This window comes from Cavia porcellus, unplaced genomic scaffold (genome assembly GCF_034190915.1).
Source record: "Cavia porcellus strain 051 isolate PalLab524CR breed Dunkin Hartley unplaced genomic scaffold, mCavPor4.1 scaffold_22, whole genome shotgun sequence".
In the NCBI taxonomy this organism is placed as follows: domain Eukaryota; kingdom Metazoa; phylum Chordata; class Mammalia; order Rodentia; family Caviidae; genus Cavia; species Cavia porcellus.
In genome coordinates this window covers 31,372,736-31,400,374 of record NW_026947505.1, presented here as the reverse complement: position 1 = coordinate 31,400,374, position 27,639 = coordinate 31,372,736, and the positions used below count along the sequence as shown (strand labels likewise).

The window sequence follows — 27,639 nt, the reverse complement described above, 5'->3', positions numbered from 1 at the left end:
GAAGGACCTGTTTTTATGTACTGGCTGATTCTGACCCAAAGGCTGAGTCAGCTGTGAGCTCCTGCCATACAAAGCGTATGGCCCAGACTGGCCCTTGGGTAAGGGCTCTCTTGGCATCTGGGTTTGGCAGCCAGAGGAACCTGGGACAGGGACAGCGATGAGACCTCTGTATTGTTAAGCTACTATTTGGATGGGCTCAACTAAAGAGCACAGAAATCTTGGAATCCGATGAACTGAGTCCTCTGATTTGTGTGGGCATTTGAGGAGGATAGAAAAAATCGATAGGGATCGAATGACAGGTAAGGACCCCTTTGCCAGGAGCTAAAAGTCAAAGAAGTGTTTTCAAGGGATTTGAATTGAGGCTCTACCTTTCTTCAAAGCCTGTTTTTCTGTCTATGGTCTGATCTCTAGCTTTCTGTATTGAAAAGCAAGGGCCGTTGTCTTGAACAATATGAATATGTGGCTTTATTTAACTTTGGCATCATGGAAACCACATCCAGAAATAACCCCGGATGCACCTGGGAATAGAATCTCATAAGTTAAAGTGATTACATCGTGCTACACTAAAAGATGTCTTTAGTCACTCAGGAATAAAGTTGGTTGTCTCTCCAACCCTTAGGAAACATAATTCCTGGGTCACACAGGTTAATTTGTCCAGCTGAAGAGCTGGCTGTGGACCACATGACTGCAGAGGCCAGCCAGTGTGGCCCCTGAAGTTGCTTTTCAGTGTCTGCAAGAACCCAGCGACCTGGGCCAGAGAATCTCAGCCCCTCTCCTTGGAACTCAATCAGATGCTGAAAAGCAGAGATGTGCCCTCCTGCAGCGTCAACTATGGGAATGCCGCCACACTCCTTTCCACAATGCACTAGATACTTGCTCAGCGCAGCCTGTGTGTCAAGCTCCTCCCTACCTGAGGAACTAAAGCAAGGGGCTGACCTCCTGCAGCTTCTATTCTATTGGCAGGCACCCACAGCAGAAGTAAATAAAACATAGTCTGTCAAATGAAGGTGTTACGGGGATATAGAGCAGGGGAGGCAGACAGCTGGTGGGAAGAAGTGCTGCTATTTAAGGTGGCTACAGGGATCCACCAATGAGGTGATGTTTGAATAAAGACCAAGGACGAGAGGAGAGGAGGGGACCAGACTGGGGCATCTCAGGAAGAATGCTCAAGCAGAGGGGACTGTGCTGGTGGGGTATAGGCCTGAGATACTCAAGAAATGTCCAAAGGGCTATCCAGGCTGGAGTGATGCAGGCTGGAGTGATGCAGCAGGTCACATTACACAGGGCTCAGTAACAGGCTGTAAAAATTTTGACTTTCATTCTGAGTGAAGTGAGGAAGACATGGGAGGATTCTGAGAAAATGATTTAATATGTCACATTAACCAAGGAACATTCTGCCTGTGGTGAAGGCCCGTGGCAGAGGCAGGGAGACCAGTAAGGAGGCTGTGGCCACAACCCAAGCAAGAGATCACGGTAGCCGGGCCGGAGTGGTTGCAGTGGAGGAAGTGACAACTGATGAGACTGCCTCTTCTCTGAAGGTCTCCTGGGAGCACAGACGCATGACTAGGCCTGCATGTGGGCCTCAGGATTGACGACATCCACGATGGTTTTCAGGGTCAGTGAAGGACTGTGGTCAGGCACAAGCCAAATCTGTGGCCTCTTTCATTCAAAAAAATAGAAGCAAACATTAAAAAAAGGTTAATTTAGTGAGGCTCTGAGTCTTACAAATGGAGATTTTAAATACAAGCTGAATATTCCTTTTCTGAAATGCCAGGGAGCACAAGTGTTTCCGATTTTGGAACATTTGCATACACAGAATGAGATCACTTTGTGCTAGGATCTAAGTCTTAAATATAAAGTCCGTTATGTTTCATATATACCTTACATACCTGGCCTGAAGATGTAATTTGGTTATGTATGTTTAGAGGACCTATGGGGCCCATCGTATGATGCTGGGTGTGGGAAATCTACTTCTGGCATAAAGTTTCAGATTTCGGAACATTTCATTCATATTACATATTTTTGGATCAGGGATGGTCCAACTAATAATGTTTATGGTCCACAAATTTATCAAAATGAAAAGCAGATTAGTTATTATGCTAATTATCCATGTTTGAATAACAAAGTTCCTTCTTTTCTGAATTCGAGTCCACTATTTTGAATGGCAAGCTGATTATTTCCAAAATGCAGAACTGCAGAAAGGTCACTGGCTTTGTTCAGGAGAATAAAGAGAGCCTCACCAGTAAGGAGGAACAAATGGTATCCCAGTTTTTGGGACTACAAGTCTACACATATAGGTGTATGGTTTTCCAGAGGTCTGGTGTTCAAGTTGTAGTTCACGATGAAATGTTTGAAGATGCCCAGCGGCTTTATAAACATCGGAGGAGATGAAGGGCCTGAGGGAGAAATAAGAAACACAGTGAGTCGGACCCTTTGGGGGAACGCCATCAAATCACCCTGAACACCAGCTTTTAAGCACTTTTCTGAAGGGGGATCATCCCGTTCCCTTATGGAGTGAATATCACAAGTGAAGAGTGAAGAACAGCACGATACGTAATGATTTTCTAATCTCCTCAGGCCTGAGAGGAACTGTGTCTGATTTCGCCCCTCACTTGGGACTGTTTGCTCTAGAGCCTTGGTCAGGTTCTCTTCTTCTGTGTTTCAGGTTTTCGCCCATGGTATCAGAATAACAATATCAACCTCCCAGGCCTGGTAAGAGGATTAACTAAATCCATACATGGGAAGAACTCAATTCAGTGCTCCATAATTATTGCACCTTCTTATGAATCCCAAAATGGCACTAAAACTATACAAAGGAGTTTTGTAAAAACAGTATCCTATAGATAAAAGGTATTTCCTATGAAAAACAATATACAAAAGTTAAGAATATTGTGGGACTCCATGTATGTAATTCCAAGTGTTAATATTTATCAGATTGTAGCCATTCACCCCATTGTCCAACCCCTAGATATTTTGAAACAAAAAGCAGACATTACAGCAGTTTCATCTGTAATAATGTAATATGTAATCTCTAAAAGAATAAAAATAATAACCAAAGAGCAGGAAGAGGACCATCTGCTGGCTTGGATGAATCTTTGGTCTGCTGGAAGCCACAAGGGCAAAGGGTAAAGAACATCAGCTGTCCAAGGCAGGGCCGCAGCAGTCCTGTCCAGACCCAATACAATGGAGGCGTCCACCGCCACAGTCAAGGTGGGCTCTCCTCCTGCCTGAGGTGTGAGGGCTGGGGCCAGTATTTTACACCCCAATAAGGCAGAGTACAGGTTCCCCATTAGTTACCATTTTCTTCCACACCACATGACACTTCATTTAAAACAACTCTACAAGTAATTGCTGCTTTGAAACTAGTGGAAAAATAGAACCTAATCTTACCTTTTCATCTACCTTAAGGTATCGTTAGCAGTGCTGGCTTTTACACGTTATGATGTTACACAATTGGAGAGCTCATTGAACGGTGACAGGACTGATCTGTTTTCTGAAATTTAGCACAGCAAGAAAACTCATAAGGAAGAACTCAGTTCTTAAATATTTACACTCTTCCTCCTTTTTCCTAATTTCCTCTTATGCCACTGAGTCAGTAATTCAGGAAAACCTCTAATTTCATTATCTGCTGCTCTATATATCACACCTTGAATTTAAATAATTTCCCTTTTCTCTTAACTGAAATTTGGAAGAGTGTGATTGCTTTAAAATAAGATCAGTTGCTGTCAGTGATACTGAATGAACATTGCCATTCCAAACCCATGTTATAATACACACCTGCACTTAAAAAGCAAGATCAGCGCTCAGTGTAAAACTCTGTGGGGAGCACTAGTGAGTACAGGGAGATGCTAAGAAGGCTAGAAGACAGCACACCAAGGAGGAGAAAAGGGGAGAGAGGTGTGCTGTGTATTTCTTCTTTTAAGCCTAAATTGTCAGGGGCTGAGGATGTAGATCCATGGTAAAACACTTGCCTAAGTTACCTTCTAAGAAGTAACAGCTTCCCTTGGAGGAGATATGAGTCTGGACTCAGAGGTTAGACACAGTGTGGAGGTGCTAGAAACCCTGGTATTATCTTCACAAACTTTTCTGTACACCTTCCATTTCGGAAAGCATGCAGCCGTCCTGGAATAACTGGAATTCGTTCATGATGTGACCATGGTAGTCTTGCCCATAGTCTCTGACAGTAGGCTGTGTTCCAAGACCACTTGGTCAGAGAGGAGGCCTTGGCTGCGCGGCCAGGTTCACAAGGCTTCAAGTATCTGGCACTGCTCTCTGCAGATGCCGAGTCCTGCAGTTGTAGCTGGGTGGTAGCACCTTCAGAAAACAGCTTCCCTTCTGCTCCTTTCTTCTGCAGAAGGCCGTCTTCCCTTGTTGTGAGGACTGCCTGCCCTCCTGTAGCACCACTCCCCTTGTCTGTCACGGCCCCTCGCACAGCTCTAGTCTCTGCTAATCTTTAGGATGGATGACGGGGCAGTGAGGTAGCTTTGCAATCACCTTCTGAAACTCTTTGTCTCCTACAGGAAGGGGGAGAAAGCGATGAATAAAACTCACAATCCTGCCTTGCTCACTATTGTCTCCATCCCTGCCTTCTTCTAGAAAGAAGAAAACTACAATGCTTAGTTTATGGTGGAACAGCAAATACTTGCTAAACGTGAATGAATGAATGGATACTGCTCAGCAGGATCACTATGCCTCACTAATGGGACGGTTCTACTAAGAACTCGACAAGGACGATTACCCAGGAAGAAAACAACACCACAATGCTTTTCTTCTACCTTCAAGATTCGCTCTCATTAAAACAACAACAAAGAATTGTTTTGTGATTTTATTGTACTTCAAAGTATCATTTTAGTGCCTCTAAAACCATATGGAAAAAAATTTTGCAAAATGATATGATGACTCATGGGCAAAGAACAACGACCTGATTGAACGACGACCTGGTTTGATCAGATTTAAAGGTGGGAGGTGAAAAGGACCTAACAGTAGTCCAGAATGATTGGCCTCCACATTCCTGTGCTAATGCATTGTTTGCTTCATTAGGCTCAATCAGCTTTTGCAGATTGCTGTTCTCTGAGGTGGGAGTGGAAAAGGGGAAGCATTAGTTGAGTGAGGACAGGGTCCCTCGGAGAGGAGAAAACCAGAAATTAAGGCAGGAGGCGCTGTGGAGGTTAGAGGGGGCGAGAGAGCGCGAGGACACCAAGGTGGGTCAGTGGGGAGCCACCCAAAAAGGGGACAAGAAAGAATCATTGAGAAAGCCCCCCTTTCTGAACAAGGGCCAGTGTCCCTGGAGGTGTAACTGCCAAGCACAGTACTCAAAATCAGCCTCTCTGCTTCCTTAAGGCCACGTGAGTGTTTTGTCCTTGTACAGGATTCGAGGAGGACACAGAGGACCTCCGCTCACTGAGGAGGAAGAGGTTAACTTCATTGTCACAGAAAGCATTTCAGGACGCCTCGGTGAGAGACACAGGCAGTTTGTTAGGAAGAATCAGGACGTGCACTCAGAAAAGGTTCAGGCTCTTGAGAAGTGAGCTAACCATGGTCTTGGGTCGGAGTGTTTACACAGCCTCGGGGTACCCTGGAGCCTGATAAGCTGGAATGTTTATTTCTCTGAGCTGTTTATCATTTACCACCATAGTGTCTGTTTCCTTCCCATTAGGTTACCCACTAGCATACTAGAGCAAAAACTAGTTTTATTAACTACAGGTTAAAATGCAAACCTTTGGTGTGTGTTTGATGTTTGGACATGGTACCCAATTCATAGTACCATGTCATTGAGGGTGACAGTTTTGGGGCTAGTAGGCGTATAGTATCAGGAGGAAAACACAAGCCAAATTTATGGACTTCTTTTATCGCTAAGATTCAGGGCTTTAGGAATAAGGAGCCAGAAAGCAAAACAGGCCTGAGGTGAAAAAGGCATTGCGACTTTAAAAGTACGCTCTCCTGCCGGTTCGGGGTGAATGTCTGCCCTACCCTGTCTTCAGGGTCTGCCAGCCCCGCTCCCACAGCAAGCTTTACACACACACAACTTACAGCAGCTGTTTTATTTTTTAAAAGTGATTCTTACACTTTTATAAAAGTGATAAAACAAGGCAGCAAAATAAAATTATAGTTGTTTCAAGGAAATATTTGCTATTCGTTAAGTGGGATAGGGCCGTCAGCTTGAGTATCTTATTCCTTTATTTTTGACTATGGGCCCAGTTTTACTTATGAAACTACATTTGTGAGGTGAAAAATCCCTTCATTCCCTCATTGCACAGCACTAGACCACTATTGTGCATCTTTTGAATGAATTTTCTATTGTGAAGATTTAAATTCTTAGGGCACTGCATTAATGAAGACAAAATGATTGCTACTCATATGCTCAGCAAAACTTTGACTCCTTTAAACTATCTCTATTTAAGAATTCTAATTGGTGCTAACCAGTACAGAGAACAGATTGCAACTGTTAAGCAGTAGAAGAGAAAATAACTTACCCAAATTACTAAGTTTCATATCAAAAATGACTAAACTTAGCTTAAAGTTCCAGAACAGCTGAGATATCAACCAGGAAGTTATGATTTATACTCAAGTGTTGATACATCCTTAAAAGCTATTATAGTTATACTAAAATAGGACTTAGTCAAGGCTAACTTCCCCTGTAATCGAAGAATACAAGCATAGCAATAATATTATACTTTTTGTATGATCCAATAACTTCCTTTAATATATTCTTATATGACAAATACCTCTAATAATTTTACAATTCAGTTAAAGTAAACCTGTATTTCTTCTATACTACTGTCAGTCATTTTAAAAACATCAGTTAATTTTGAAAATAAACAATTTAAGGATCTCATAAATAACAACCATATTTTGCAGATTTTGCAGTAAACTGAACACACATTCAGCCATGCACCGGGTTTTTGAAAGTATTCAGTACCTAAATGATAAACACCGATGCTGACCTTGCAGATTTCCTAGTTCCCTCTTCTGGGATGAGCTTGAAAGGCGCTCTGGTTGTCTGACCAGTCGCATTTGTGACCATGATGCTTAAGCATTGCTTTCCTGGCTTCCTCCTCAGCCTCCTCCTGACTGGCGGAGCAGGTAAGTGCCTTGTTTCTTTTTAATGATAGCAGCTTTGTCTTGGAGTCTGATCAAGAGACTGCTAGAAATGGCACTAATTTTTTATGGGTTTTGTAAAATTCCAGCTTTCTTAGGTCATTAAATACTAAGAGCTGGAGAGTGGGTCAGTTCCTATCTACAGCCTGAATAACTCCACGGGTAGCTAACGAACACCTGCGAGAGTGGAGACAGACTTACAGATGCAAGAATTTCACTTCAGATTTCTTTTGCTTTGCAGAAACTCTGCCTGTGGCAATTGTAAGTGTAGGCCCCTAAGCCAGGCTGTCAGAGTCTAGATTTCAACTCAGTCACTTACTAACTAGAAAAACTTGTCTTTTAAAATAGCCTGTGCCTCAACTGCCCCATCTGTAGGATGGAGATTGTAGGTCACTGTGATGCTACTATGAGACTGCCTATGCCAAGTGCTTAGAGCAGTGTCTGGCACAGGACAAGAACATAGATAAGTTTCGAGAATTTGCCATTGGTGTTTGCAGAGAACTCTATAGGAACGTAGAGTATCTTGTCATGACACACCTCTGAGCAAAGCCTTTGGGATCTCAAGTCAACAGATGTATAATTCTCAGTGGAAAAGGCTTGAATAAATTCCCACAACCACACAATTTGCCAGTGACTGATACAGGAAAGTAATTCTGGCCCCCATCTTCTGGAAATCTGTGAAACTAGGCTGTGCTCCTGGCCCTCCATCACAAGGACTCATTTAACAAAATATGAAAGGATCCTCACCTGGCCCATCACCATGAGCAACATAAGCAACTTCTTTGGGGCTAATTAATACACAACTTGTCAACCTCCCCATCCAAATAATGCAGTAACGAAATGACTTACCTTGTCCATTGGTGGTGAAACTAAATAATTTGAAGGGAATGAACAAAGTGCCTGTCATATGTTGAATATTCATATTTGTTCAACGTTCCATGAATGTCAGCCAGAAGAGAATGGAGGAGTGGAGGAGGAGGATGAGAAGGGATATTCTTAGTTTCTCACATCTCTGCCTCTTCCATCAGCTCCTCTCTCCTGAGGATTTACTCTTGATTTTTTGTAGGTGGTAAGAAGCAGCTCTGGCATCAGTCAATCTAGGTTTTAAAAAAATCAGCTTCACCATTTGTTGCTGGGCAAGTTCCTTCACTTCTCCAAGGTTTTAGTCTATAAGAGGAAGTTGCCTTTCTCACACAAGAGCTGGGCAAATCCAGCAAGTAAATAAATCAGTCCCTCGTTGCCTGGCACAGAGTGCGTTGGTGGAAGCAGCAATGATACTATCACAAAAATAAGACAAGAAATCCAAAGACAGAGAGACAAAGAGCCTGCAGGCATATGTCTTCAGGTTAACCAATCAGCTTTAGGCAGGTCTTCAGGATATTACTTGTCATCTTCTGAGAAGCTTGGAAATTTTAATGTCCTAAATGATATTAATTTGATAGTGATGGGTGTAGCAAAATCAACTGTGGCAAAATGTTCTTTCCAACTACACACTACCATTTGGTACATGACAGGAGGCCCCCAAACACAGAATAGCAGTGTTGACAGTTTGGTGGGTAAGGATAGATATCTGAAGAAACAGCCCTATTCATTAGAAAATAACTGACTGTAAAGTTGCTGAGACCATGAATGCAGAAGTATTTCCACTCCCTCAGTTACATAGAATTTGACCAAAGATGTAATGGGACAAAGAAAGGGGTCATGTGCAAATTCAGAGGAAGAAATCCAGGGGAAGAGTAGCTCCGGAAAGAGACAGGAGTACTGCAGGGCACCTGAGGTTGGGTCATTGGACACATGGGAACAAGAAAGAGAGACCACTCCGGAAGAGAAAGGTGCAGGTAACAGAAGAGGAGGAGGCGAAGGCAGAGAGGTGTCTCCTTTCCCTCTTTTGGCCCAAATTCTCGTTCCTATTCAGAATCTTTGGTCCCTAAAATAAAATGTCATTCCAAGTTTCCTGATGCCGTAAGAGCAAACACAGGTGAGACTGGGCCACCTGTGTCACGTGATTCGAGGAAGAAGTCACAGCCTTCCCTCTGTGCCATGATGGCTGTCCAGAGCTCTGGGCCCCGAGGCCTTGGGTGGTTACCACTTCATCTGAGCAATCCTGCCAGGGTACTCCGAGCCAAGAGGCAGGCAGTGAAGACAGTGGTTCAGGAGGAGGCCACACAGGCATAAGTACCTGAAGCCAGAACAAAAGTAAACAGGAGCCAGACAATGAAGGAACCAAGTCTTAGGCTGAGGTCCTGAGACTAAATCGATCCCAGGCAAGTTTTGGCTCAGACTGGTGCTTGCATAGAGTCTCCTGGGTAGGGGCACAGGTGACCTTAATGTGGGTCTTTCATCTCCTCTTTATATCCCATCACTATGTGGGAAAGAACAAAGGACAAAGTCCTTTCAATCAGATTCATTTCCCTGAGGGGTGGGCTGGGAGGATATCACACGTGTTTTTACCAATTGGAACTCAGCATTCCTAAACCTCTCCCTGGGCTGGAGATGTAGCTTTAAGGTAGAGCACTTGCCTAGCATGCACAAGGGTTCTGCCCACAGTGCTACAAAAAAAAAAAAAAAAAAAAAAAGAAGAAAGAAAGAAAGAAAAGATAAAGAAATGTCCATGAAAATCATCGCACAGAAGAGTTGAAAATTATCACATAGAAGACTCAAAAATATTTGATTTCTGGGCTCCTCTTCCATTGCCTATACTTAGAGCAAGTGCTTCAAGAAATCCTGATGTGGGTACATTTAAAACTACTGCTATGACAGTGGTGTTATTGTCATGTTCTACAGTTTTCCTTCCCGTTGTTTTAGGAACTCAGCCAGCTTGCCACTCTCTGAAGCCTCAGAGGGTGAGATTTCACTCGCGAAACTTTCATAATGTTTTGCTCTGGCAGCCTGGGTGCACACTGAGCAGCAACAGGAGCATCTATTTTGTGCAGTACAAAATGTAAGTAAACTGAGTTTCCTCCAGGTGACAGGAAGGCCACAGGGGTGGCACATTCTGGAACACAATGGGGCTTCAGCAGCCGAGCTTTTTCAGAGGCGTTTCAGAAGGAGCAGAGACAGGGACAGAAGTGACTTCTTTTCCCAAAAGGCTGCCTGGGGACTTGAAACACTTGAGGACAGTCTTTAGACCAGAAACTGCAGTGCTAAGAAAGCATAGAGCTTTGGCTCTGGCATCTGTGGAGCCTGGCACTTGGTGAGTTCTCAGGATACGTTTGCCGAATGAATGGTAAAAGTGCCCTTTTTTGCACATAGCAAGTAGTATTAACAGCTGAAGTGAACTTGTGGCAACATTGCACGTATATATAAAACGCATTTCTAATCTGAAAATCATTTTTTAGAACGAGGCATCAGTTTATGTAATTCTTTTCAAACGTTAGTGGCTCTGGTAGGCATGAACACACACTGGGACGTGTTACTGCATGCTCTCCTTGTGGGATCCTCACACCACCCCTGCAGGACCAGTACCAGTACTCGGCTAATAACCGACTCTCCCCGGATCAAGGCTTGGAAGTACACACTGCTGATTTGAGAACAGCAGGCATTGCTGCATTGCAGTCCCTCGGTTTTTTAGAGGCTCTGCCTCCCCTGACATAGTTTGAGACATCGGCTACACACAAGACAGGAAGCATTGCCACTTAGTTTTTGTGCATTTTTGTTAGAACTTCAGAAAATCAGATATATGACCCTCCAAAAGGGGGAAGACCTTACTTCAGATTTTCTTACTAATTAATTCAGGCTTAGCCCCAGAAGTTTCCTAGCCTTTAATTGTTCCTGCTTTTCTCTACACATTTTGTTTAGCAAACATAAAACTCCCAGATCTTTACAATAAAGAATTCTTCATTAGAAAAATAGATTTGTGCATAGCTACAGCTCTCCAGGTATAGAGGAAGTAGAGATCAATACTGTTTCTTTGTCTCCCTGACAACCTAACGGGTCCAAAATATACCAATTTGTGGACAAAGGGATGTGGGAATTAGAAACTGTTTTAAGATGAAGATAAAACTTCAAGACCCCGTAGAAGGATTTTAAATTTATAATTCTTTTCCTTGAACAGGGACCTGAAAGGTTCTATAATTTTCAGATCCCAGAGAGCCTGGAGCCGTTACTGTCTCTATGGTATCCTCAGTTGCACAGTGCAGCTTTATAATTTTACAAACTTTCACTTAGGTTATTCCTGGCTCCTGTCATTCACTGGTTAACAGATTGGATAGGACAAACGCCTGAGGTATCATATTAAAAGGGAAGTCAGTCATCACAGCTAAAGTTCACAGAGACAATGTCTCATCAATAAATAGTTAAAAGTCATCAAATTATACCCCAGGTATGCTATTGGGTCTGCTTTAACCATGATGTAATGAAACTACTGTCACCGCATAGATTACAGAGAATTGAGGCCAGAAATATTCCTCACATATGGATCCAAATTAGATTTCAAGTCCTTCAACAAAGGAGGAGCCTTTCTCCCCACCTCCACTTCCTGCCCTTCAGGCTAGCACCTGACAGTTTTGCTGGGATTTGTGACTAAAAAGGAAGTGAGTCTTAATCTTCTCTGTGGCTCTTACGCCATCCTCTGGCCTCAGCGTCAACCTGTCTGCTGCTTTGCCTGACCACCTTTTGCACAACTTTATCTCCTCTCTCCCAGCCCCGATCACAAGGCTCCCTGTGGAGTCTTCACCTCAACTTCCGCTTAATTTTCAATAAAGAGGTGAGTCATGTGTGTTCGGTAAGTATCACTCAGGATGACAAATGGTAGCAACTTCTCAGAATCAACCGTATTGCTCAATAGGAAGCTGAGAAGTGGAGGGAAACCACAGAGCTGAAACCTCCGAAGCGGTGAGGATGTGGAGAATGAGCATCTAAAAATGGAAGTTGATCCATGTACCAGGAGGATCACTTTCATGAGTATGAACAAAATAAAAAACCCTACATGAATGATGCGGAAGGTGTCCAGGTTGAATTGATCTTTTAGTCAGCTAGCACTTTAACGAGCCAGAAATCTTCAAAATTTTCCAATACTGACGATGGCAGTGAGTGGCACTGATAATAAGGGACAGATTTCAAGCTGTCTAAAGAACTAACACACTGAAAATCCTGAAAACTCTTTCGATGAGGGAAAGAAACAGATGTGTGCATTTTTGCTTCCTTTAGGTATGGCGAGAGAGACTGGAAAAACAAGGCGGAATGTTGGGGTACTCAGGAATTCTTTTGTGACCTTACAAACGAAACCTCAAACCTGCAGGAGCCTTACTACGGGAGGGTGAGGATGGCCTCAGCGGGGAGCTACTCGGGCTGGAGCATGACACCCCGCTTCATTCCCTGGTGGGAAAGTGAGTGAGTTCCTTGGGGTTCTGTGCCTTTCTCCTCCTGCCTTTGAGCTGCCTCATGGAGCCAGACCTCATTCCTTGCTGGTTTTAAAAATATTTCACTGAGATATAAATCATACTTCTTATAGTAAACTCACACAACATATATAATTCGATGGTTCTAACGTATTTGTGTATGCATTTAAACACCATTCAGTCAACTCTAGAACACTTTTGTCAACTCAGAAAGAAACTCCACGCCCTGTGGCTACCACCTTCCTCTCCCCTGATTGCCCCAGCATCCCCAGCTCTCCTCCCTGTCTCTCTGCACAGTTCCCTGTCCTAGATGGCATCATAGCAGGTGGCATTTTGGGATTGACTTCTTTCACTTAGCCTTGTGTTTTCAGGGTTATCCATGGCTGTAGTACTTATCAATGCTTCACTCTGTTACACGACCGAATAACCTTCCATCATGGAAGAGACCTTTGAGCTGATAGCTATAGCTAAAAAGGAGTTACGTGGATCGACGGTAGAACAGGGCATTCCAGGCAAAGGAAATTGCATGTGCAAAGATCCAGTGGCAGGAGGGAGCATAATAAGCCAAGGGACTAGAAGACTGCTGGAACGGTGAGATACCACATGCAAGGAAGGAGGATGAAATGAGCAGAGACTGGAAAGGAAGCCCAGAATGAGAATTTTCTGTGCAGGATTTATGACTTCCTCTAGGAAATAAATATAAATAACTTTGGGAAGGTGTGCAGTTCTGGAAATTAAACCCTGAATCTTGCTCGAGCTAGCCAAGAAGTCTACCATGAGCTACAGGTCACCACCTGTAATATGAATTGGGGGAGCACATGATTAGATGTATGCACTGATAAGATCACTTTGGTTACATCGGGGAAGACAGACTGGATGTAAGCTTCTATGGTTTGTGCCTAGATGTTCCCCCAAAGCCTCATGCAATCATAGTGTTTTGCAGAGGCAGCTGAATCTAGAATGTATGATTGACTCATGGTTCCATGCCAGGATTACAGGTGCTGAGATTAAGGGTGTGTGATTGCTGGGTCAGTCCACTGGTTAGATTGTCACCACACTTGTCCCCGTAGCCTGGATAAGACAAAGGAGCACTAAGAGGTTCATCTGCCCCTTCTTTGTCTTGTTGCTTTGGCTGTTTCTGCCCACCATGAATAACTCTCCTCTGTGGGGCCACTCTGCCTGGTGCCAGCCAATTATGGACTGAAACCTCAATGAGATAACCTTTCCTCCTTTAACTTTGGATGTCAGGTATTTTGTCTCAGCAACAAGAAAAGTAAGTCAGACATAAGCAAGTGAGGCTATTGTAATTGTCTACAGAATACCGACCAGCTTGAGTTAGGAAAATGAAAAGCTATGTAAAGTTTATCACTGGAGGGTTATTTCATAAGAAAAAATGGCAGGACTTGATAACAGGTAGATATAGTGGTAGGAGAAGAACATGTCTAAAATGATCTTTAAATGTCTTTCTTGCATAACTATATTATAGAGATGCTTTTAATGAAGTTTCACCAAAAAAAAAAAAAAAAAAGATCAGTTGGGTGAAAAATAGGGCAATTAAGATTGTGAATTTTGTTCAGATGTTGAGTTTAAGGTATTTTGAGAAGCAGGGTGTGGTGGCACATGCCTTTAATTCCAGGACTCAGCAGGCTGAGGCAGGATTGCTGCAAATTCCACGCCAGCCTGGGCTACATGGTGAGTTCAAAACCAGTTTGAACTACATATTGAGACCCTATCTCAAAATCTGTCAATCAGTCAAAGCAAAGATGTGAATCTATAGCCAGAAAATTACAATGAATAGAAAACAGTAACAAGGGGCTGGGGGTTTAGCTTTGGGGCTGGGGGTTTAGCTCAGCGGCATAAGCACCTGCCTTGCAAGCAGGCGGTCGTGAGTTCGATCCCCGGTACCGATAAAAATGAAAAAGACAAAAAAAAAAAAAAAAAACCAAAAACAAAACAGTAACAAAATCCATACTTAGCAATGTTATAGTAAACCTGGGGACAATCAGAGTTTCATACTTAGTAAAGATCTGTTTATTGGGAATAAAACAGAACTCTCTCATGTTGCAATGATTTATCACAATGCATAGTATGTCCATGTGTCCTGTCTCATTTTTTGAAATGGTTTGTCAAAATTCCCTATTTTTTCTTCAGCAACAATAGAGCCTCCAGTGATAAATATAACCAGAGTTAATGGATCACTGTCGGTAGTTCTCCATTCTCTAAATTCGCCATATAGAGACCAAAAAGGAAAAACAGTATCAATGGAAAATTACTATGAACTAGAATACCGAGTTTTTATATTTAAAAATTCAGCAAAAATGGTAAGTTCAGATGAAAAAGTTTTTTTCTTTTGTTAAATGTTCAATAACATTTAAATCATATTGTATATCTTCTCTTTTGCTACTCCATCTCCTCTTATTTTTCCCTCTTGTTTTATTCTTCCTTGCTGTCACCCTCGGCGGTGAACAATGGAGCTTGGATCACCCTCTAGGCCTGAGTATCCACATGTGTATGTGTGTTGTATTGTCAGTGTGCACAGGTGTGCGCTTATGTGCCCTTTCAATAACGCGAATTTCCTCCCCCTGGTCTTCCCTGCTTACCTAGAAGTTGTTGATAACAGTATTCCATTCCATTTAACTGCCATGAACATTCATTTGTTACGGGTTTTACACACCTTATTTAGCTAATGGCTTTTGACTCACAGCACTATGTACTTCTATCGGTTTTGCATTGGTACTCTGCGATTTGCTATTAGAAAATCCACTGCCAGTGCCTTTGTCTGGTTTTGGTGACCTGACAGTTCTTTTTCTGGTGTCCATCTCAGACGGGGTTCCCTGGAAGGAAGAGAAACCTATTTACACTCCTTCAAGTGCAAAAGAGGAGAAGGCTGCCAAGTGTGAGGTCCTGAGTTCTATCCCCAGTTCAAAAAAAGAGGAGAAGGGGGACAGTTTCATTAGGAGCTAACAAGCCCCCTCATGGACACCAGAAACAGGAAACAAGAGCTTCTTGGCTTTATAAGAACCATAGAGGACGCGGGAAGTGAATTTCCTGGGATCCTGCTCCTTCTCTCTGACCTTCAGGATCTCTGTGGCTGCGCCTTGCACGTCTACATTTTCTCTCTCCAGCCTGCTCATTCTTCTCCCTACACAGTGCAAGTTCTTGAAAAAGAGACAGTGACCACTCAGTCAGTCATTCAGCGGTGCTCAGGGAGAAACCAGGCAGCACCGTGGGGCCTTAGCTGTCCCCTCACTGGGTGTGGCCTAGGAATGGCCTGGGAAGGAGCCTGACTACCTGTCCCACTCCCATGACCATCGTAACTTTCTGACTTTAACAAAAACTGAGCAAATCGGTGGCTTTCTAGAAACATGTGCCATCTGATTTTTCTCTTGTGTGCAGGAGCAACAAGTCTACGAAGGGCCTCGCAGAGTCGTTGAGATCGAAGCGCTCATCCCTCCCTCTGGTGCCTGCATTGTGGCTGAAATTTACATACCCAGGTTGGACAGAGGGAGCCCCAGAAGCCCAAAGCGCTGCGTGGGAGGTGCATAAATTGGAACAAAGTGCTCTGAAGGATGAAAAAATCAAAGTCCTCCAGGAAGGAAACAGCTTGTGTTGGAGGCTCTTATTGAAAGTCATTTTTCTATTTTCTTAAAGCAGTGTTCACCATTACATTTCAGGGGCTTCCTCATTTATCCATTCCTTCTTTCTTGTTTAATGACGTGCCTGCTGGTCTTTTTTATTGGTATGAGTTGTAGGACATGAGGTTAGTATTCCTTTTGTGGAGTCCGTACATGCACATAACGCGTCTTAATTCCTGTTTCCATCCCCTTCGCAGTCCCCTCCCTCCATCTCTTGATCCTTTTCTATTTGAGAAAGATCTGTCTCACTGCTTTCAATTCCCAATCCTTTATTTTGCTCTCTATTTATACTCTGGGTTCCTCATATAAGAGAAAACATGGAATAGTCAAGCTTATGTGTCTGATTTATTTCGCTTAAAACTATGGCCTCAAGGTGCATCCAGTTTCCTACAATGACTGGAGTTTACCATTCTTTATGGCAGAGCATACACTGTGTGTAAATACCCACATTTTCTTTGCCCACTCCTGTGCTAATGCCATATAGCCTGCTTCCAGCAGAATCATGCTGCTACACACCAAGGTGCACATGTGTCCCTGAACTGTGATGCCATGCTTCATGTTCACATGTAAACTAAATTGGAGCAATGTCCCTCAAAACTTAGGATTTCAAGAAGAGTCACAGAATAGAGGCCTCTAGGAGATGAAGAACTTTATTTCTGCATGCATTGTCCTTAACAACAATATTCATTTTTGTAGGATGCAAAAATAAAAATTAAAACCAAAAAGGAAGAGGCATTTAACAAAATGCTTTTTTAAAAACATTATTATAGGGCTGGGGGTTTAGCTTAATGCACAAGCACCTGCCTGGCAAGCACAAGGTCGTGAGTTTGAACCCTGGTACCAAAAAAATTTATACACACATATATGTATTATTACAGTGATAGCTGCATACCCATGTTTACAGCAGGAGATGAAACAAAGCATTACCATGTGTTATATATATGTTTCAACACCCCACAAAGAATGTAATTATTATGTAGTACAAATATATACTAATAAAAATTAAAACCAAAAAAGATAAATAGATTGAAAAAATATTGTTATAGACTGAGAGATTTTCACTCTGTCAAGCCAGTTAATTTGATATAGTCATGCCAATTGAAAATTTTTATGTGAATGAATATTTTTCTGTGCATTTCTAATTTACATGAACATGTTTTTATATATTCTTTCTTGTTATAAAATATTTTTTCTTAAATTTTTGTTTTAAATTCTACCTTATATAAACAGAATATTATTTGAAAAGTGATCTTTCATTATCTCTGGGTTAATATCTTGATTAAAATCAACAGCAACATGTAAATACCAAATGAAATCTACTCAATATAATTTCCCTTCATTTAGTACATACTCACCTAAAGATTATCTTTTCTGTTCTTGTTTTTAATATCACCTTAAATGAATTTATCTTCATTGTCAAAGTGAGGTGTGATATTTTTCAGCAATAAAGAGAAAAAGAAACCTTAACTCCAAGTCTATGATGTACTAGTAACTCAAACCCCCAGCAAAGGACCTCTTGCTGGTAGCAATTCACAGTCCTTATGTAGGGGTCATATAAATGCCAGTTTGATTGGAGGTAGGTAGGGTCATGTGGAGAACTTGACTCAAAGCTGAGCTCAGTGGGTGGTAGGTTTGCTGGGAGGGGCTGGTGTGAGCAGGTGCTCTCAGAGTTTGTAGGGCTAATCAAACCCTCTGAACCCCTCTGCCTCTCCATAGCCAAGGTAGCATAAGGCTCATGTAGCCAACAGAAAGCTGCCTTCTGAGCCCTGGGCTAAGTCTTTATATGTGTTTAAGATTGGTGTCTTGCAAGAAGATGCCTTTCAGCATAGTTTTACAAGTCCTTAGGAGAATTGCTCCAAAATGTGACTTAAAAAATAGCTGATTTCTCCGGTTACATATAATGACTCTCAACAATAAATGGATTAAAAATTACTCAGAAATGCAAGAGAGGTAGGAAGAGGAGAAAAATCAAGGGCTAGAGAATTATTTTTATTGCTTTTCCATAAGGTCAGAAGACACTGAGTCCCAGAGATGGAAAAATTGCCTTTTAGCTATGGTTTTGAAAGATTAAGGTTTTATTTTTATTTTTTGGCTTATACATTTTTTACCTTTTGTCCTTCTGTGGGGTGAGTGAAGAGTTAAGAACAGCAGTGCAGGTGGGGAATAGGGATTGTGTGTGAATGACACATAACAATATTTGATACAGGAAACCCTGTAGTTTCGAAGCCTGATTTAAAGAACAATAGTATGAAAGTTGTGAAAGTTATTCAGCAGCATCAAAGCTTTGGTTTCCTTCATACTTAAACACTAAACATTTTATACTGTGTGAAAAATGCTAGTCACCACATTCTTCACCATGTTACATTGTCACGCTAGTTTTTTAGAAGTTTGCTTTCTGTTTTGAAATATTTGTTATTTAGGCTTCTACAGAGCATGCAACGTCCTTTAAGGCTGTCAGATGAAATCTTACCTGGACATCTGACGGCCGCATTGTTACAGCCAAGAAGGTACAAAAAGTGTTGCGCAGGACTCCATGTACACATCAAGTATGTCTGATGACCAAATGACAGGACCACTCTTACAGCTGCTTAGCCCAAAAGCTCTAGGCCATCTTTGCTTCCTGTCTCTGACACTGTATATTCAATGCATCAATAAATTCTATCAAACACATTAAAATATAACTCTTCTCACCAACTCTGTGTTCCAGGAACCACCATTTCCCATCTGAACAATGATTCCAGCCACCTCAGTCTCCCTGCTCAGCCCAAATCACTGGCCGAGTCTCAAAATGGTAGCCAGCATAAGCCTTCAAGGACACATCCAATCTGTCACTCTTCCAGTAGCTTCCTGTCTCATAAGGGTGAAAGCCAATGTCCTCATAACGGCCTCCCAGGCCCTGCAGTATCTGTCTCCCAATCTCAGCTTCTCTCAGCCTCCATTCTCTAATTCTCACCTTCCTCACTGTGCACTGACATCATGACTGGACTTTGCACCAGCTGTTTTCTGGAAGGTTGTGTCCCCAGTACTGATACCACATTCACCATCTGACTTAAAATCACAACTTGCATCCTACAGCTCTCCAGACCCCTCGTATTTCTCCAGAGTACTTTAACCACCTGACATAACTGTAGTTTATCAATCGTGTTTATTGTCTTCTCCCTCCTCTACTGCAATGTAAAAGCAGACCTTTGCTTTCCGCAACTGCATCTTCATAATCTAGAGCAAAGATGGTACACAATATATACTCAGTATTTGTTGGATAAATTAATGAAGCAAGCTTAGAACCACTGAGAACAGGGAGGGACAGACCAGGGACACAGGAGGGTGGATTTTTTTCTTACAATTTTATGTAATCTATACCCCTCTTCCTCATAGATTAGTGTAGGAGACTGAGCCACGCTTTATAGAGATAGTCTCCACAGACCAAGATAGGGGAAGGTCATGTCTTGGGCAGCTCTAATGCCACAGAGAGAAATATACTAGAGTAATTGTCCTTTCTCCAGCTGTACATTTCCTAGACATTTTTTGTCCTTTCCAGTTGGTGGCCAAGTTCAGAAGTCTTGTGTCAGATGTTCTTCAAAATGGAAAAGGAAATAAAATTAGAAATATAAAATGGACCCAGCCACACGGACAAAAGGAATTAATTGTGTCCCCACGACAGGGTTGAGGAGAATAAGTGAAGCCGGGAGAAATTAAGAAGTCCCCTAAGCATGGAGGCCTGTTTCATCTTGCAGTGCGTCAAAGCTGCTAGAAGGGAGCTGTGACTTCTCTTGTGTGAAACACTTCTCTGTTGAGTGACTAACCACGGGGTGGCAACGAGCCTAAAAAGATTCCAACAGACAAACAAGAAATGACACTTATTTGAGATGCACTATATGAAATTCTGGGAAGATGGTTAAATATAGAGAGCACACAGCTCGCAGACAAATGTTAAGCTCCTCAGATCCCTGCATTTCTCTACTGAATCACACAGCTGTGGTACCACCAGCTGCTCTGCAGAAGTCTCCCTACGGAAGAGGCTCTCTCTGCCATCTTCTCCAGGTTTGGTCATCCTCCTGGCCCCCTCTTGTCTGTCTTTGAAGGAGGCTGGCAAAGGCCCTGTCTGCGCACCAGGAGCAAGCAAATGGTGACAAAACGTCCCAGCCTCACCCCATGACTTGGCTGTGAGAATGGATGGAGTCATGGTCTCTTCTTCCAGCAAATCTCTCACCAGGTCAGGCTTCAGGCTGAGTTTGTCACTTGCAGATACCGTTGCTTCCACCCTCACCTTTGCTCCAAGGCAGCCTTGATAATTTCACAGAAAGGCCAATAGTTTAAGCTATTTACCAACAACTGGAAACTCCATCTGTCTACTGGCCCAGCTTGTGCTTTTTAACCAGGCCCTCTACAACTTCCTCCAGTTCATTGCATATATATATAGTTTTTTTTTTCTTGTACTCTATTTTAAATAAAATGTCTTTTTAATATGCCAGCTTTGTCCCACTGAGGATGATCACTTTTTAAAGTGTCAGTATGGTAAAGGACTTGTATTGACTTTTAGAACAAGAGAACCCAGGACAGAATGGTCTGAGGGGGCAGTGGGACAGCTGGTAGGTGACCACCGCCTTGGAGGACAAACAAGAGCAGTGTCCAAACATTCCTCCTCCTGGTCCTCAGGAAGATTTCTTAAGCCCATCTGTTTATTGCCAAACATTCAGCCCTTCCTTAAGTTCCATAGCGAAGTTGTTTTTAAGACATGTGCACACTCACCCACGTATGTATATTTTTGAGATAGGATCTAGGTATGTAGTCCAGCCTGGCCTTGTATTCTTGATCCTCCTGCCTCAGCTTCCTAAGTGCTAAGATTACAGGTGTGTGCCACCACCTGAGATACACTGATTTCAAACAAAACTCAGAAACATATTTTTTTTCATTTAATGAAAAACCAAAACATCATATCACAATATCTTTTTTCAAATGAACTCTAAACAAGTTCTTTAAGACTCTTGAAACGTTTTAAAATTCTTACATCAAATTACTTGGTTCCCTTAACTGATTTGGTCAAGAAATAAGAAAACTGGGAAAACAGAATTTTTGTCATTGTTTTGGGAGATTTTCTCGGTTTGATTTATCTTATTGGCCACAGGGAAAGGAAGCAGGCTTTGTGTATAAAAAATAGCAGAACACGCAACAGGGCCAGTTCTGGATGTCACCATGGCTGAACCATGTAGATTGATCTCTGAAGAATACAGTTTGCCTTGGAAAGGACCCCAGTTCCCTGTGTCCCAAAACATAGTCTCTGTTTTGTTTGGCTGAGACCTCAGTCCTTTCCAGCCCCTCTTCAACAATCCCTGACCTCTCTCTCACCGCAGCTCCTGGTCTAATATAAGCAGGGGCTGCTCCACTCTTTCCCCTCAGAAGCCCAGGCCTTCCTCTTCTCTGATCTCCAATTAAAAATGGAAAATAGCCAATAAGTTTATCTGACACATGCAAGTGAGTTAGATACTCACATTTGGAAACTTTTATCTGTAAAAGATTAATCTAGCACAAAATGCTTTGCCTTATTGAAACTGACTCCAGACCACGCTGACAACTAGAATTATGTATTTTGGGCAGAAAAGTCCTTCACCTTGCCCTGAAGTCATACTGCTTCCAAGACTGATGGCACTGGAAATGGGTCTATTGGATCTTTCCAGAGGTTAGAAAGGAGGGAGGTGGTGTGGTACCCTGTGAAGCCTCCCCCTTCTCCCTCCCTTCCTCCTCACTTCATTCGCTGACATTAAGACTCCCACATGACAGCCCCAGAACTCTGCCTTCTCTTCTCTGCCCCGCCACCTCATCAAAGGGGTCTTCCTGCCTCCATACTCACATCTGATCACGTGGTAAGGCTAACCGAGGAGGTCCAGCAGAGCACTTTTCAAATACTGGCATCTCCAAGTAGCGCTGAGCAGCCTGCAGCCTCCTCCAGCACCGTATGACATGAGTTTGGCAAAGCCTGGAGCTGCAAAGGGCAACCTTCCCGTGGGTGGAGAAGCCTGAGGGAGAACGGATGGAAAGAAGAGCGGTGTGGGAACAGACAGACGCCTGATGGTATCCAAGTAAATCCAGCTGCGCTGAAAGCAGCCCAGTTTCTGAACTGTAATTTTAAGTCAACAAATAAACTTCTTTTTTCCCTCTTTAATTTGACTCGAACTTCTGTCTCTTTCAAACAAAGATTTTTGGCCAGTAGAACAGAAAAGCGTGTTTGTGTGACATGAGTTATATATTAAATTAACCAAAGTAAAGGCTCTCCCATGTCTCTCTAACCTTTAAATATTGAGTACATTCCTCGTAGCTTTTGGTCTGCAGCTGTGCAACTGATGCGAGCTTGGAAAACCTACAGAAACCTGCAAGGCCATTCTGGTCAGGACTTCCGTGTCAGCCAAGGGCCCCTGATTCAGCAGTTTCTCACTTGATTATATCACTTGGTACAATCTGCAGCTTTCTGGGCCCTGAAACCAAGTGAGATTCATTTTCATAGCAGCAAATTGAGATCCCATGTGATATTCTTCAGCAGTCACATGGCTATATGAATACTATACTATAATCAAAGAACCAATTGCTCTCTTTTGCTTTATCAATATGATCTTCAAGGTCAAAGAGTCATTTTTTAAATGTTCCAAATTCAGGCCAGAGCTAGTACTGACACCTTAATGTATGGCCAGGGTAGTGCTGGTGATCACAAATATTGCCTGGGCCACATCTTAGTACTTGCTTCAAATATTCTCTCTCTCTCTCTCTCTCTCTCACACACACACACACACACACACACACACACACACACACACACTCTGTCTCTGTCTCTGTCTCTCTCTCTCTCTCTGTCTCTCTCTCTCTCTCTCTCTCTCTCTCTCTCTCACACACACACACACACACACACACACACACACAGCATCTGCTGGTCCAGGCTCATAGCATCATAGCACATGCCACCTCTTTGTTTTGAGAAGAATGCTTTATAGCAAAGAGATGGCTGTGCTTTCCAATGCAATGCATAGTTACAAAGAAGATTGGTTCTTTAGATGAGTCCTTAACACAAATACCCACTAAGAACAAGTTTTCTTTGCTGCTTAAACTTCAGCCAATACCTGAATTCACCACTTCCTTTCATATTTGTGCAAAGACAGCTTTTGCATTGTTTAATTAATGTTATTTTGTTTTCATTGTTTCTTCCTAAAACAACCACTAGGCATAAGAGGACCATAAAAGGTTTTGTAAGAATGAGCTGTAGAGGCAGCAGTTCACAAGCAGCCAAAGTCTTCACGAGCTGGGACCCATTGGTACTAATAAGCATAGATCGAGTTCATCCTCAAAAGATGTACATCTCCAGGCTTTTAGGGACAGGAAGTTGTGGGTGTTGGGTATGGTGTTCCGTCATGGGAAAGAGACTAAAACATTCCATATTAATGGAATTCATAGTCTGTTGATGGAAAATAACCCTTTAGTTTGGGGCTATTACAAACAGCTTCTAAAACTCTTCTTATGTTTGTTTTTTATCAGACACAACACAAATTTCTGTTACATATAAAAACAGAAATATGTTATTGGGTTTGGGTATGTTTAGCTTTTGTGAATACCAGGAATAATTTTTCTAAAGTGATTGTTTCAATTTATATTCCAGTCAACAATATTGTTTTACTTGTTCATAAATATTTGACATTGTTAATATTTTTAATTTTAGCCATTCTGGAGGTTAGTCATATGTCATTGAGTCTGTTTGTGTATATCTTTAATATATATTTTGGTTACATATTTAATATATATTAATGTAAAATATATTTATGCATTTTAATATTAATATATATTAAAGATTTAACTCACAAAAGAGGAACTCAAGGAAAAGGTAAAATATGTGGTTACCTGCTCCCCAAAGTTCTTATGCTGAAATCCAACCCTTAATTTGACAGTTTTAGGAGGAGTGACTTCAAGAGGTGACTAGACCATAAGAGTGGAGCCTTCAAGAGCAGGATTAGTGCCTTTATGCGAAAAGAAAACAGAGAATTTCTTTTTCTTTCAGCTGTGTGAGGTTACAATAACAATATGGAGATCTATGAAACAAAAACCAAACTCCCATAGATAAGATCAGTTTGTGGTTTGACCTTCGACTTTTGCAGCCTCTAGAACTGTAAGTAATAAGTGGTAATTGAGCCATGCTATGGTATTCTGTCATAGCAGCCTGAATTGACTCAAAATACCCTAACACAGGCACAGATGGGCCTTTCTGATAGTGAAAGAACAGACAGGCTTATGGCATATATCTAGATGTCCCCATCTAAAGTCTCATCTGCTCATAGGTGGGGTTTTTCAAAGTTGGCTGGATCTAGGGCAGGTGATGCTGGGATTAAAGATGTTTGGTACTAAATTAGTCTACCAATTAGCATAGTTCTGGGTGTGGATGGTTGTAGTGCCACCTTGGGTGTGGGTGGCACCAATCAATAGGCTTACAGCCCTGTTGGGATGTAAAAGGAGAGGGAAGGCAGGTTTGTGGCTGCTGCTTGCTGCTTCCCTGTCTCCTGCCTGATTTTCCATGGACTGTTTCTCCTCTGTGCCTCTCTGCCATGCCACCCTGTTTCGGAGCCAGCCAACTATGGACTGAAACTTCTGCAGACTGTGAACTGAGATAAACATGTTTTCCTTTAACTTGTGAATAATCGGGTGTTTTGTCTCAGCAATGAGAAAAGTAACTAAGTAACCATCCTGTTTCTTACAGATTTTTAAATGAGTGATTCCTTCACTGTTAGCATCAAAAGCTTGCTTTTTAGCCTTATGAACTTACATAAATGCAGCAAAAAAAAAACATTACTTAATAGAGTGATGCCAATTTGTGGTATGTATTCAGCAAAGCTAGAACTGTAATTACTTAAATGTCCATTAGGGCTGGAAAATTAACTTCCCTGTAAAGATTCTGTAGGAATTACATTTTTTAAAATTCTGCATCACTGCAATATGTTTTTAAATTTCTCGTGCATTACAATGTTATGAAACCACACCCAGAAATTTATCTCCTTCAGAAGTACTGGAAGCACTATAGGTGGGAGTGGATTCTCCACTCAAGTTCTTAAAAACCTTCTAAAATCCTGGACCTCCCAGGAAGTGACCTTCCTTACTATCTGTAAACCACAGAGCCTGTGCAAAGAACAGCTTCATGGAGGCATTTTAGGCAATAATACCACACAGGAAATACAGTACTTATTCTTTAGTGGTAGGATTATTATACCTATTTGAATAAAGTTATCGACACTAAAAAATAATTGGATTAGTCAGTCAATTTTTCAAATATATTCTGGTGAAAAAATGTTGTTATGAATCTGTGCAAATAACTATGTTGCCACTACAGCCTGAGAGACTGTAAAAAATAACTGTAACTGAGTAATGAGGAGCAAATGAAAATAAGACACACTTTGTTACAGTTTGGGTCTGGAATGTACCCCAAGTGCTCTTCCCCAGCTGCTGATACTAGGGGGAGATGTGCAAGCTTGGGAAGGTGGCACCACCAGGAGGGTGGGCCTTTGAAGGGTGTATCCTATGCCTGACCCATCCCTTCCTCCCTGTCTTCTTCCCTGTAAGAGAATTTTCCACCACAATGCTTTTCCACCGTGATGTTTCTCCCTCACCACAGATTTAAACCCAATGGATCCAGCTGACTGGACTGAGACCCCCAAACCCTGAGCTAAAATACAGCTTACGGTGATGGAAAAGTGATGAACACAACTTTTAAACATGTTCAAAAGAATTAGAATTAGAGATAAAAGGGTGAGGGATAGGTTAAGTAGCAATATCTATCACGTTTATCTAAGTGTATGACTGAAACTATAGCAATAAAAATCATAAACATTTCTCATGTTTGTTGTGCTTTTCTTGTCTCTTGTCCCATTTAATATCAGGCGTGGTTTTCATGAACTGTCACCTCACTCTACACTACTTTCTTTCTGCCTTGTGCAGCAGCAAAGAGAAGGGTGTAGGCAGGGAGAATCTGTTCTTATGTTTCAAATTAGAGAAAAGGGATAATGATGCTGTATTAACTTTCCCTTGGTTCAGGTTAAAGTGTTTCTAGAAACAACACATTCAAAACTAATATTATCTACCCCTTAATCTAATAACATCAAGAGAAAGGAGAAAATAGAACTTTCTATCAAACATTTGAAGAATGTTTGGGAGTGTCACACCCATCTTAGTTCTCAGCCAGTCTCTCTCCTCTCATCCCAAAACACAGACACACACAACACACAAACCATGCACACACTGTATACTACACCATACATATACACACGCTGCATACATAATAGACTCTACCACACATATGCATTCGTTCCATGCAAGTTATTTTAATACACACACACCGTATATAGTGTATATTTAACATGCATCCCACACATTCCAGTTTACACACATACATACATACCCCACATGTACAACATGTATAGATAAACACATTACACATCACACTCACATACCACAAACACACATATATAAAACCCAATGATTTATAGTCATTTCAGTTTGTGCAAGTGTATTTTATGATGTTTGTACAATGAAATTTCTTAATAACAAACTTCCCAGAATATGTCCCACAATTGTACAAGGACTTTTCAAGTGTCCTTATGACAGGAAGAAATTAGACTGAGTTAGAAGCATACTATTTTGGTCATAAAACATCAGGGACATAACTACAAAGATCGAATTGGAAGGCATTTTAAAGGGGTCCAACAGCCAAGTCAGGCCAATATGAAGATGGAAACTTTTTAAAACACGAAAGAGAAAAATCAGCATAAAATGCATATAAGTTTTTATGATACTAAAAGAAGTAAAGAATAGGTTGTTTTCATTTTTACTGACTTTTAACTATAGGCAAGTGGCAATATGCATGACGATTTCTTTTCGTCGGTTGAATATATGTGTGTATTTAAATGTGCATATGTATTTGATTCTTTCTACATAAACAAAATAACAGTGAGCCACACAGTCCCAGAAAAGTACAAAGTGTACCCAGAAGAGAACAGAAAGTTCTCACTGACACTGCTGGCTTTCTACAGTGAGGGAGCTGGGCCCAGCACTCACCACCCCTGTGCTCACACAGAGTAGTGAGTTAGAAAGCCGGAGGGAGGGTTCCAAGAGGACAAGGTCTCCCAAGAGAAGAAAGAAACTCAATCTCCATTCTCTAGGAAGGGAAAAGTGCCAATAAAAATACTATAAATACTTGTTTTAAATTTAATTTTTAAAAAAATATCAGCAGTTTATATCTATATGCTACGCACAGTTTGTCTCCTAAAACCTAAAGAATATTCTATTTGAAGAAATTCTTTGTTCTAGAACAACTTGATCCCAGGGCATGAAAATGGGCCCAAGGTGCTGTGAGACCAAAGAAAGGGGCAGGCAGATTCAGGATGTGGAATTCAGCTTATCAGAGACTCATCAACAGACGAGTGTACCACTCTCATGCTTTGGTTTATTAATAGTGAAGCAAGGAGACAGGAAAAGTTAGGGAGACAGGGCGCACAGGTCCTGCACAGTTAACCCAAAGTAAACTAAAAGAGTGAGTTAACCCAGCA

The 27,639-nt window shown here is 41.8% G+C and overlaps 1 protein-coding gene and 2 long non-coding RNA genes across 3 annotated transcripts; 2 read left to right on the top strand and 1 right to left on the bottom strand.

The window, feature by feature from the left end:
- Nucleotides 1-1,350: 1,350 nt before the first annotated feature.
- Nucleotides 1,351-8,372, bottom strand: LOC134472094 (uncharacterized). The gene is made up of 5 exons (XR_010041933.1): nucleotides 7,948-8,372; nucleotides 3,981-4,514; nucleotides 3,391-3,493; nucleotides 2,241-2,396; nucleotides 1,351-1,659 (listed from the first exon to the last, which is right to left on the bottom strand). It is a non-coding gene; the product is annotated as an uncharacterized LOC134472094 (long non-coding RNA).
- On the top strand, nucleotides 4,510-17,712 carry Il22ra2 (interleukin 22 receptor subunit alpha 2). Its single transcript, XM_013151127.2, has 5 exons — nucleotides 4,510-7,083; nucleotides 9,904-10,039; nucleotides 12,247-12,425; nucleotides 14,589-14,758; nucleotides 15,834-17,712. The coding sequence occupies exons 1-5, from the start codon at nucleotides 7,023-7,025 to the stop codon at nucleotides 15,981-15,983; spliced, it is 696 nt and encodes a 231-aa protein (XP_013006581.1). The 5' UTR covers nucleotides 4,510-7,022; the 3' UTR covers nucleotides 15,984-17,712.
- Nucleotides 17,713-21,652: 3,940 nt separating this feature from the next.
- LOC134472095 (uncharacterized) lies at nucleotides 21,653-22,232 on the top strand. Its single transcript, XR_010041934.1, has 2 exons — nucleotides 21,653-21,749; nucleotides 21,851-22,232. It is a non-coding gene; the product is annotated as an uncharacterized LOC134472095 (long non-coding RNA).
- Nucleotides 22,233-27,639: the final 5,407 nt, after the last annotated feature.

Coding starts and splice junctions, on each gene's coding strand:
- Il22ra2 (XM_013151127.2), top strand. CDS start 7,023: ATGATGCTTAAGCATTGCTTTCCTGGCTTCCTCCTCAGCCTCCTCCTG. Junction 7,084..9,903: donor CCTCCTGACTGGCGGAGCAG/GTAAGTGCCTTG, acceptor CCGTTGTTTTAG/GAACTCAGCCAGCTTGCCAC. Junction 14,759..15,833: donor TTAAAAATTCAGCAAAAATG/GTAAGTTCAGAT, acceptor TCTTGTGTGCAG/GAGCAACAAGTCTACGAAGG.